This window comes from Zonotrichia leucophrys, unplaced genomic scaffold (genome assembly GCF_028769735.1).
Source record: "Zonotrichia leucophrys gambelii isolate GWCS_2022_RI unplaced genomic scaffold, RI_Zleu_2.0 Scaffold_538_34535, whole genome shotgun sequence".
Taxonomy (NCBI): Eukaryota; Metazoa; Chordata; class Aves; order Passeriformes; family Passerellidae; genus Zonotrichia; species Zonotrichia leucophrys.
Genome location: NW_026992743.1, coordinates 22,654 through 34,535, shown reverse-complemented (window position 1 = coordinate 34,535; position 11,882 = coordinate 22,654). Strand labels below are relative to the sequence as shown.

The following is an 11,882-nucleotide window of genomic DNA, read 5'->3' as shown; positions in this document are numbered from 1 at the left end:
CCTCCCAGTCCATCCCAGTAACCCCTAACTCCATCCCAGTCCCTCCCAGTCCCTCCCAGTCCATCCCAGTCTCCTTTAACTCGCTCCCAGTCCCTCCCAGTCTGCTCTAATGCCATCCCAGTCCCTCCCAGTATATCCCAGTACCCCCTAACTCCATCCCAGTCCCTCCCAGTCCGTCCCAGTCCATCCCAGTAACCCCTAATCCCATCCCAGTCCATCCCAGTCCGCTCTAATCCCATCCCAGTCCATCCCAGTCCCCTTTAACTCGCTCCCAGTCCCTCCCAGTCGCTCCCAGTCCCTCCCAGTATAACCCAGTTCATTCTCAGTCCATCCCAGTTCCTCCCAGTATATCCCAGTCCATCCCAGTCCCTCCCAGTCCGCTCTAATCCCCTCCCAGTTGCTCCCAGTATATCCCAGTCCATCCCAGTCCCTCCCAGTATATCCCAGTATATCCCACTAACCCCTAACTCCATCCCAGTCCCTCCCAGTCCCCTTTAACTCGCTCCCAGTCCCTCCCAGTCCCTCCCAGTATATCCCAGTACCCCCTAACCCCATCCCAGTCCCTCCCAGTCCCTCCCATTCCATCCCAGTCCCTCCCAGTCCCTCCCAGTCCATCCCAGTATCCCCTAATCCCATCCCAGTATATCCCAGTAACTGCTAACTCCATCCCAGTCCATCCCAGTATAACCCAGTCCCTTCTGGTCGCTCCCAGTCCCTCCCAGTCCATCCCAGTACCCCCAAACCCCATCCCAGTCCATCCCAGTTCCCTTTAACTTGCTCCCAGTCCCTCCCAGTATACCCCAGTAACCCCAAACTCCATCCCAGTCCCTCCCAGTCCCCTTTAACTCGCTCCCAGTCCCTCCCAGTCCCTCCCAGTCCCTCCCAGTCGCTCCCAGTCCCTCCCAGTCTGCCCTAATCCCATCCCAGTCCCTCCCAGTCCCTCCCAGTCCCTCCCAGTATATCCCAGTAACCCCTAACTCCATCCCAGTCCCCTTTAACTCCCTCCCAGTCCCTCCCAGTATATCCCAGTAACCCCTAACTCCATCCCAGTCCCTCCCAGTCCCCTTTAACTCCCTCCCAGTCCCTCCCAGTCCCTCCCAGTTTGCCCCAGTTTGCCGCAGACCTTCTGCACGTGGTTGATCTCGTCGTGCTTGCGTTTCTGGTTGCGGGTGATTTTGCGCTCGGGCTCGGCCAGCTCGGCCAGGAACGGCTCCGAGCTCTTCTGGGCGGCCTCCTTGAGGCTCTTGGAGAGCGCCAGGCGCTCGCGGCGCACCCACTCGTCCAGGCGCCGGTTAACTGGGATGAACTGGGATTAACTGGGACAAACTGGGACACCCCAATGCAGCCCTATCCATCCCAATGCATCCCAATGCATTCCAATGTATCCCAACGCATCCCCAGGCGCACCCACTCGTCCAGGCGACGGTTAACTGGGGTGAACTGGGATTAACTGGGATGAACTGGGATACCCCAATGCAGCCCTATCCATCCCAATGTATCCCAATCCATCCCAATGCATCCCAATGCATCCCCAGGCGCTCGCGGCGCACCCACTCGTCCAGGTGACGGTTAACTGGGACAAACTGGGATTAACTGGGATGAACTGGGAGCACTGGGACACCCAAACCCATCCCCATTCATCCCAATGTATCCCAATGTATCCCAATGCATCCCAATGCATCCCAATGTATCCCAATGCATCCCCAGGCGCTCGCGGCGCACCCACTCGTCCAGGCGACGGTTAACTGGGACAAACTGGGGTTAACTGGGATGAACTGGGACACCCCAATGCATCCCTATCCATCCCCATTCATCACACTGTGCCCAAATCCCCATAGTGTGCAATGTACTGGGATGAACTGGGAGTTACTGGGAACCATCCCCAGGCGCTCGCGGCGCACCCACTCGTCCAGGCGACGGTTAACTGGGACAAACTGGGATTAACTGGGATGAACTGGGAGCACTGGGACACCCCAATGCATCCCAACCCACCCCAACCCATCCCAACCCATCCCAATGCATCCCAATGCATCCCAATGCATCCCAACCCATCCCAATGCATCCCCAGGCGCTCGCGGCGCACCCACTCGTCCAGGCGACGGTTAACTGGGATGAACTGGGATTAACTGGGATGAACTGGGACACCCAAACCCACCCCAACCCATCCCAACCCATCCCAACCCATCCCAACCCATCCCAATGCATCCCAATGCATCCCAATGCATCCCAACCCATCCCAACCCATCCCAATGCATCCCAATCCATCCCAACCCATCCCAATGTATCCCAATGCATCCCAATCCATCCCCAGGCGCTCGCGGCGCACCCACTCGTCCAGGCGACGGTTAACTGGGATGAACTGGGATTAACTGGGACAAACTGGGATGAACTGGGACACCCAAACCCATCCCAATCCACCCCAACCCACCCCAACCCATCCCAATGCATCCCAATGTATCCCAATGCATCCCAATGCATCCCAATGCATCCCCAGGCGCTCGCGGCGCACCCACTCGTCCAGGCGACGGTTAACTGGGACAAACTGGGATTAACTGGGATGAACTGGGACTCCCCAATGCACCCCAACCCATCCCAACCCATCCCAACCCATCCCAACCCATCCCAACCCACCCCAACCCATCCCAATGCATCCCAATGCATCCCAATGCATCCCAATGCATCCCAACCCATCCCCAGGCGCTCGCGGCGCACCCACTCGTCCAGGCGACGGTTAACTGGGACAAACTGGGGTTAACTGGGATGAACTGGGACACCCAAACCCATCCCCATTCATCCCAGTGTATCCCAATCCATCCCAATGCATCCCAATGCATCCCAATGCATCCCCAGGCGCTCGCGGCGCACCCACTCGTCCAGGCGCCGGTTAACTGGGACAAACTGGGATTAACTGGGATGAACTGGGAGCACTGGGATACCCCAATGCATCCCTATCCATCCCCATTCATCCTGGTGCCTTCAAATCCCCACAGTCTGCAATGAACTGGGATGAACTGGGATACCCCAATGCATCCCAATCCATCCCCAGTGCACCCACTCGTCCAGGCGACGGTTAACTGGGATGAACTGGTGTGAACTGGGATGAACTGGGATACCCCAACCCATCCCCATTCATCCCAATGCATCCCAATCCATCCCAATGCATCCCAATGCATCCCAATCCATCCCAATGCATCCCCAGGCGCTCGCGGCGCACCCACTCGTCCAGGCGACGGTTAACTGGGGTGAACTGGGATTAACTGGGACAAACTGGGAGCACTGGGACACCCCAATGCAGCCCTATCCATCCCAATCCATCCCCATTCATCCCAGTGTGCAATGAACTGGGAGTTACTGGGAACCATCCCCAGGCGCTCGCGGCGCACCCACTCGTCCAGGCGCCGGTTAACTGGGACAAACTGGTGTGAACTGGGACAAACTGGGACACCCAAACCCATCCCAACCCATCCCAGTGCACCCTCTCGTCCAGGCGCCGGTTAACTGGGACAGACTGGGATTAACTGGGATGAACTGGGACACCCCAATCCATCCCAATCCATCCCCATTTATCCCAGTGCACCCACTCGTCCAGGCGCCGGTTAACTGGGACAGACTGGGGTTAACTGGGAGCACTGGGACACCCAAACCCATCCCAATCCATCCCAGTGTGCCCAAATCCCCACAGTCTGCAATGAACTGGTTTGAACTGGGAGCACTGGGAACCACCCCCAGTTCATCCCAGTGTGTCCCAATCCTCCCAGTTCGGGGTTAACTGGGAGCACTGGTTTGAACTGGGAGTCACTGGGAACCATCCCAGTTTGTCCCAATCGCCTCCCAGTCCATCCCAGTTTGTCCCAGTCCCTCCCAGTTTGTCCCAGTCCATCCCAGTTTGTCCCAGTCCCTCCCAGTTTGTCCCAGTCCCTCCCAGTTTGTCCCAGTTTGTCCCAGTCCCTCCCAGTCCCTCCCAGTTTGTCCCAGTCCCTCCCAGTTTGTCCCAGTCCATCCCAGTTTGTCCCAGTCCCTCCCAGTTTGTCCCAGTTTGTCCCAGTCCATTCCCAGTCCCTCCCAGTTTGTCCCAGTCCCTGTTTAACCCCTCCCAGTTTGTCCCAGTCCCTGTTTAACCCCTCCCAGTCCCTCCCAGTTTGTCCCAGTCCATCCCACTCTGCCCCAAATCCCATCCCAGTGCTCCCAGTCCATTCCCAGTCCCTCCCAGTTTGTCCCAGTCTGTCCCAGTTTGTCCCAGTCCCTGTTTAACCCCTCCCAGTTTGTCCCAGTCTGTCCCAGTTTGTCCCAGTCCCTGTTTAACCCCTCCCAGTCCCTCCCAGTTTGTCCCAGTTTGCCCAGTTCACTCACAGCCCACGTAGTGCACGTAGAACTCCTCGCGCGCCTCCTGCTCGTTCAGGCGGGACTGGATCACCTCGGCCGAGTCTGCAACAAACTGGGAGTCACTGGTTTGGACTGGGATGGACTGGGAGGGGCCGGGGGGCACTGGGAACGGGGCTGGGACAAACTGGGATTGACTGGTTTATACTGGGATGGACTGGGGACAAACTGGGAATGGGACTGGATCACCTCGGCCGAGTCTGCAACCAACTGGGAGTCACTGGTTTGGACTGGTTTGGACTGGTTTGTACTGGGAGGGGCCGGGGGGCACTGGGAACGGGGCTGGGACAAACTGGGATTGACTGGGAATGGACTGGGACAAACTGGGAATGGACTGGGACAAACTGGGAATGGGGCTGGATCACCTTGGCCGAGTCTGCAACAAACTGGGAGTCACTGGTTTGGACTGGTTTGTACTGGTTTGGACTGGGAGGGGCCGGGGGGCACTGGGAATGGGGCTGGGACAAACTGGGAGTCACTGGTTTATACTGGGATGGACTGGGAGGGGTTAAAGGGGGACTGGGATGGACTGGGAATGGGGCTGGGACAAACTGGAATTGATTGGTTTATACTGGGATGGACTGGTTTATACTGGTTTATACTGGGAATGGGGCTGGATCACCTCGGCTGAGTCTGCAACAAACTGGGATTAACTGGTTTATACTGGGAGGGACTGGGACAAACTGGGACCAGTATCAAACTGGGAATGGACTGGGACCAGTTCCCCATTTCCCCCCCATTCCCAGTTTGCCCAGTATAACCAGTAACCCATTCCCAGTATAACCAGTATAACATTCCCAGTATAACCGGTAACCCATTCCCAGTATAACCAGTAACCCATTCCCAGTATAACCAGTATAACCCTCCCAGTATAACCAGTATAACAATCCCAGTATAACCCAGTAACCCATTCCCAGTATAACCGGTAACCCCCTCCCAGTATAACCAGTATAACCCTCCCAGTATAACCAGTATAACATTCCCAGTATAACCAGTATAACCCTCCCAGTATAACCAGCATAACATTCCCAGTATAACATTCCCAGTATAACCAGTAACACATTCCCAGTATAACCAGTATAATACTCCCAGTATAACCAGTAACCCACTCCCAGTATAACCAGTATAACATTCCCAGTATAACCAGTAACCCACTCCCAGTATAACATTCCCAGTATAACCAGTAACCCATTCCCAGTATAACCAGTATAACATTCCCAGTATAACCAGTATAACACTCCCAGTACAACCAGTATAACCCTCCCAGTATAACCAGTAACCCATTCCCAGTATAACCAGTATAACACTCCCAGTATAACCAGTAACCCATTCCCAGTATAACATTCCCAGTATAACCAGTAACCCATTCCCAGTATAACCAGTATAACATTCCCAGTATAACCAGTATAACACTCCCAGTATAACCAGTAACCCATTCCCAGTATAACCAGTATAACCCTCCCAGTATAACCAGTATAACACTCCCAGTATAACCAGTAACCCATTCCCAGTATAACCAGTATAACATTCCCAGTATAACCAGTATAACCTTCCCAGTATAACCAGTATAACCCACTCCCAGTATAACCAGTAACCCATTCCCAGTATAACCAGTATAACCCTCCCAGTATAACCAGTAACCCATTCCCAGTATAACCAGTAACCCACTCCCAGTATAACCAGTACAACATTCCCAGTATAACCGGTAACCCATTCCCAGTATAACCGGTAACCCATTCCCAGTATAACCAGTAACCCATTCCCAGTATAACCAGTATAACCCTCCCAGTATAACCAGTACAACCCTCCCAGTGTCACTCACGCCAGCTCCCGTCCGCCCGCCGGCACAGGTACGTCTCCCCGATCTCCACGGCCACCTCGGCATCCCGGCCCGTTCCCGCCGCCCCGGGGGCTCCGCGGCCGCTGCCGGTGCCGCTTCCGGGCCCGGTTCCCGTCCCGGTTCCCTCCGGGGCCGCTCGGGGCCCGCCCGGGGCCGCCCCGGAGCCGCCCGGGGCCTCCGGTACCGAGCCGGGCCCCGCCGCCGCCATCTTGGAACCCGCCGGAAGTGACGCGCAACGGCCGCGACGCGTTGCTAGGAGACGGGGAAAGGGCGGGGATTGGTTGCAAGCAGACGAGGAAAGGGCGGGGATTGGTTGCTAGGAGAAGGAAAAAATGGCGGGGATTGGTTGCTAGGAGACGGAAAAAGGGCAGGGATTGGTTGCTTGCAGAAGGAGAAAGGGCGGGGATTGGTTGCTAGGAGACGGGGAAAGGGCGGGGATTGGTTGCTAGGAGAAGGGGAAAGGGCGGGGATTGGTTGCTAGGAGAAGGAAAAAAGGGCGGGGATTGGTTGTTGGGGGCGTGGCTTAGCTGTGAGGGGAGTAAAACTTTTCGCTTTTGGGGCCTAAAAATCGGGAATTCTTTTACTCAAAATCCCCAATTTTCACTCAAAATTATCAATTTTTGGTCTAAAACTCCCTTTCGGTCACCCCAAATTCCAATTCTTGAATCAAAAATTCCCTATCCGCTCCCAAATTCCCCAAATTTCACTTCAAATCCTCAATTTTACCTTAAATTTCCCCATTTTCCCCACTGAATTCCGATGTTTCAGCCCCAATTTCTGAGTAAAAATTTCCCGTTTTACCCCAAATTCACAATTTTTGACCCAAAATCCCCAATTCCTCACCCCAAATTCTGAATTTTTTGGGTCAAAATTCCCTTTTTTCACACAAAACCTCCAATTTTAACCCCAAAATTCTCAAATTTTGACTCCAAATTCCTCTTTTCGCCCCCAAATTTCTCCATTTTTCGCCCCAAAATTCGCTTTTTTCCCCCTAAATTCCCAAATTCCGCCCCCGGGAAATTTTGCAGGGGAGATTCCCCTCCCCATGACGTCACGGTGACGTCACCGCAGACCTTTGGACTTTGCCCCGCCCCCTCCGGAAGCGATGGAGGCGCTGCGGTACCTGGGGGGGGGGGGGAGGGGAATTTTGGGGGGAAAATTTGGGAATTTTGGGGGAATTTCAGTGAAAATTTTGGGGTTTTTTTTAAATTTTCGTGGAATTTCGACAATTTTAAAGAATGTTGCGGAATTTGGGAGAATTTGAAATTAATTTGGGGGAAATTTGTGGCAATTTTAATGAATTTTAAAGGAATTTCACAGAATTTCGGGGGATTTGAGGAAATTTCAGGGGGATCTTGAGAGAATTTGGAAAAATTTGATTTAATTTTGGGGAATCTGACAAGATTTTGTGGAATTTTAATGGAATTTGAGGGAATTCCGGGGAAGTTTAACAAAATGTTGACTTTTGGGTTTGATTTGAGTGGATTTGGGGTTAATTTGATGAATTTTGGGGGAGTTTCAGGGAATTTTGGGTGAATTCGAGGGAAACTGAGGGGATTTATTTGAATTTGATGGAAGGTTGGGCGAATTTTGGGTAAATTCCGTGAAATTTTGGTAAATTTTGGGGGAATTTCGTTTAAATTCAATCAATTTTTACCATTTCCATCTCCGCTTTTTTCCCTTTTTTTTTTCCCTTTTTTTTTCCCCTTTTTTTTCCTTTTTTTTCCCTTTTTTTTCCCTTTTTTTCCCTTTTTTTCCCCTTTTTTCCCCCCTTTTTTTCCCTTTTTTTTTCCCCTTCTTTTCCCCTTTTTTTTCCCCTTTTTTTCCCTTTTTTTTCCCTTTTTTTTCCCTTTTTTTTCCCTTTTTTTCGCCTTTTTTTTCCCGCCCCTCCTCCCCCTCAGCTCCGTTTCCCGCCTCCTCTTTGGCCCCGCCCACCCAGGCCCCGCCCCCGCCAAGCCCCGCCCCTTCTGGGTTAGCCCCGCCCCCGGGGGGGAGGGGCGGCCCCGGGGGGTCCTGGCCGCGACCCTCGGGGAGCTGCGCGAGCAGGTCCGGCATTAATTAGCCCTAATTAATTAGCCCTAATTAATTAGCCCTAATTAATTAGCCATAATTAACCGCCATTAACCCTCATTATCCCGATTAATCCCGCTTCAACCTTAATTAATGGTAATTAAACCTCATTAAACCCTAATTTTTGCTAATTAACCTCGATTAAACCCTAATTAATTCCAATTAAACCATAATCAAAAATCATAATTTAGCCTGACTGTGCCTTAATTAATCTTAATTTTTCCCGATTAGACCTTAATAAATCCTAATGTAGCCTGATTGAACTTTAATTGATTATAATATATCCTTATTAAACCTTAATTAATCCTAATTTATCCCGATTAAACCTTAATTAATTCAGAATAAATTCCCCAAAAATTCAGAATAAATCCCTCCCCAAAATTCCAATTAATTCCCCCAAAAAATCCCCAAAAATTCACAATAAATCCCCGAAAATTCAGAATAAATGCCCCCCAAAATTCCAATTAATTCCCCCAAAAAATCCCCAAAAATTCACAATAAATCCCCGAAAATTCAGAATAAATCCCCAAAAATTCAGAATAAATCCCTCCCCAAAATTCCAATTAATTCCCCCAAAAAATCCCCAAAAATTCAGAATAAATTCCCAAAAATTCACAATAAATCCCCCCCCCAAATTCCAATTAATTCCCCCAAAAAAATCCCCGAAAATTCACAATAAATTCCCTGAAAATTCAAAATAAATCCCCCCAAAAAATCCCCAAAAATTCACAATAAATCCCCGAAAATTCAAATTAAATCCCCGAAAATTCACAATAAATCCCCGAAAATTCACAATAAATTCCCCGAAAATTCACAATAAATCCCCAAAAAATTCAGAATAAATTCCCCCAAAAAATCACCAAAAATTCAGAATAAATTCCCCAAAAATTCAGAATAAATCCCCCAAAAATTCAGAATAAATCCCCGAAAATTCACAATAAATTCCCCAATTTTCCCCAAACCCCGGAATTTGCCCCCAATCCAGGCGGGTTCGGTTTTGGGGCTGCCCCGGCCCCCGGTTCTGGCCCTGCTCGAGGACGGGACCCTCATTGAGGACGAGGAATTTTTCGGGACCCTCCCCCCCCACACGGCCCTGCAGGCGCTGGGGGAGGGGCAGCGCTGGGAGCCCCCCGAGGTGAGACCCCCCCCAAAATTCCCCGAAATCACCTCAAAAATCAAAAAAAATCCGCCCAAAATCGGCCCAAAATTCCCCCAAAAATTCCCCAAAAATCAGCAAAATCAGCCCAAAACTCTGCCCAAAAATCGGCCCAAAAATCAGCCCAAAATCGGCCCGAAACACCCCAAAAATCAGCCCAAAATCGCCCCAAAATTCCCCCAAAAAATCCAAAAAAATCCCCCCAAAATACCCCAAAAATCAGCCAGAAATAACGCGAAATTAACCCAAAAAATCCCAAAATCACCCCAAAAATTCAGCCCAAAATTTCCCGAAATCGACCCAAAAATCCCAAAAAATCACAAAATCACCCCAAAAATCAGCTCAAAATTCCCCGAAATCGCCCCAAAATTCCCCAAAAAATCGGCCCAAAACACCCCAAAAATCAGCTCGAAATTGCCCGAAATCGCCCCAAATTCTCCAAAAAAAACCCTCAAAAAATCAGCCCGAAATCGGTCTAAAACACCCCAAAAATCAGCCCGAAATAACGGAAAATGAACCCAAAATTGCCCCCACAAATTTCTAAAAAATCAGCCCGAAATCGGCCCGAAACACCCCAAAAATTAACCCAAAATTCCCCCAAAAATTCTCAAAAAATCCGCCCGAAATCGACCCGAAACACCCCAAAAATCAGCCCGAAATAACGCGAAATTAACCCAAAATTCCCCCAAAAAAATCCCAAAAAATCAGCCCAAAATCGGCCCGAAACACCCCAAAAATCAGCCCAAAATAACACAAAATTTACCTAAAATTCCACCCAAAAATTTCCAAAAAAATCAGCCCGAAATAACGAGAAATTAACCCAAAATTCCCCCCACAAATTTCTAAAAAATCCACCCAAAATCGGCCCGAAACACCCCAAAAATTAACCCAAAATTGGCCCCAAAAATCCCCCAAAATTCAGAATAAATCCCCCAAAATTCAAAATAACTCCCCAAAAAATGCCCTAAAATTCAAAATAAATCCTTAAAATCCAGAATAAATCCCCCAAAATTCCAAATAAATCCCCCAAAATTCAGAATAATTCCCCCAAAATTCAGAATAAATCCCCCAAAATTCAGAATAAACCCCCCAAAATTCAGAATAAATCCCCAAAAATGCCCTGAAATTCAGAATAAATCCCCAAAATTCAGAATAACCCCCCAAAATTCAGAATAAATCCCCCAAAATTCCGAACCCCCCCGACCCCGCTGTGCCGCCTCTCCCCAGCCCCGCCCCGCTTTGGCCCCGCCCCCGGCCCCGCCCCCGGCCCCGCCCCCGGAGCTCTTCCGGCTCTCGCTGCTCGGCCCCGCCCGCGGCTCGCGGGGGCGGCTCCAACTGCGCCTGCGCGAGCAGCAATGGGAGCTGGGCGGGATCGGCGCCAACGCCGCCGTCAGGTGAGGCCCGAAAGTATCGCGATATTATCGCGAGATTATTGGGAAATTATTGGGAAATTAGCTCCAAATTATTGTCAAATTATCTCAAAATTATCTCAAAATTATCTCTAAATTATCTCGAAGTTATTGTTAAATTATCTCGAAATAATTGTGAAATTATCACAAATTTATCTCAAAATTATTAGGAAATTATCTCAAAATTATTGTAAAATTATCTGAAAATTAGCACAAAATTATCTCAAAATTATTGTCAAATTATCCCCAAATTACCTCAAAATTAGCTCACAATTATCTTGAAATTATTGTGAAATTATCTCAAAATTATTGTCAAATTATCTCAAAATTATCTCAAAATTATCACGAAATTATTGGGAAATTATCTCAAAATTATTGTCAAATTATCTCAAAATTATCTCACAATTATCCCCAAATTATTACAAAATTATCACAAAATTATCTCAAAATTATTGTAAAATTATCTCAAAATTAGCCCAAAATTACCTTAAAATCAGCCCAAAATTATCTCAAAATTATCACAAAATTAATTCAAAATTATCTCAAAATCGGCCCAAAATTATTGCGAAATTATCACAAAATTATTTCTATTTTTGGGGGCTTTTCAGGGTGGGTTTTTGGGGTGTTTTTTCTGTTTTTCGTGTTGTTTTTTCCGTTTTTCGTGTCGATTTTGGTGTTTTTAGGGACGTTTTCAGTATTTTTGGGGTGATTTTTATGTTTTTTGGGTCGTTTTTTACATTTTTGGGGGTGTTTTTTCCATTTTTGGGGCTGTTTTTCCCGTTTTCGGTGCCGATTTCTCCGTTCCTGACCCCAATTTCCCGTTTCCCAGGGAGCTGCTGCGCCTCCTGGCCGCGCTGTCCCGCGCCCTGGGCCGGGCCCTGCTCGCGCTCTCGGCCGCGCTCCGGCCCCTCCTCGAGAGACCCCATGGCCGGGGGCTCTGACCCCGCCCCCCAACGCTGGCCACGCCCCCTCGCCGGGAAACCACGCCCACTGCCGGCAAACCCCGGCCAATCCCCTTAAACCCCGC

The 11,882-nt window shown here is 49.8% G+C and overlaps 2 protein-coding genes across 2 annotated transcripts; one reads left to right on the top strand and one right to left on the bottom strand.

Annotated features, from left to right (window-relative positions):
• Positions 1–1,106: 1,106 nt before the first annotated feature.
• LOC135441794 (histone acetyltransferase KAT8-like) lies at positions 1,107–6,960 on the bottom strand (the record flags this gene model as incomplete). Its single annotated transcript, XM_064701343.1, has 3 exons — positions 6,203–6,960; positions 4,351–4,425; positions 1,107–1,296 (listed from the first exon to the last, which is right to left on the bottom strand). Coding segments are annotated over exons 1-3 (491 nt in total), but the record flags the coding sequence as incomplete, so codon positions are not given.
• A 365-nt stretch (positions 6,961–7,325) lies between these two features.
• Positions 7,326–11,796, top strand: LOC135441793 (lipid transferase CIDEB-like). Its single transcript, XM_064701342.1, has 5 exons — positions 7,326–7,339; positions 8,122–8,266; positions 9,276–9,425; positions 10,674–10,840; positions 11,685–11,796. The coding sequence occupies exons 1-5, from the start codon at positions 7,326–7,328 to the stop codon at positions 11,794–11,796; spliced, it is 588 nt and encodes a 195-aa protein (XP_064557412.1).
• Positions 11,797–11,882: the final 86 nt, after the last annotated feature.

Excerpts from the sequence above, each read along its gene's own strand:
- LOC135441793 (XM_064701342.1), top strand. Across the intron at positions 8,267-9,275 it reads TCGGGGAGCTGCGCGAGCAG|GCGGGTTCGGTTTTGGGGCT; the intron begins GTCCGGCATTAA and ends CCCCCAATCCAG. Across the intron at positions 9,426-10,673 it reads AGCGCTGGGAGCCCCCCGAG|CCCCGCCCCGCTTTGGCCCC; the intron begins GTGAGACCCCCC and ends GCCTCTCCCCAG.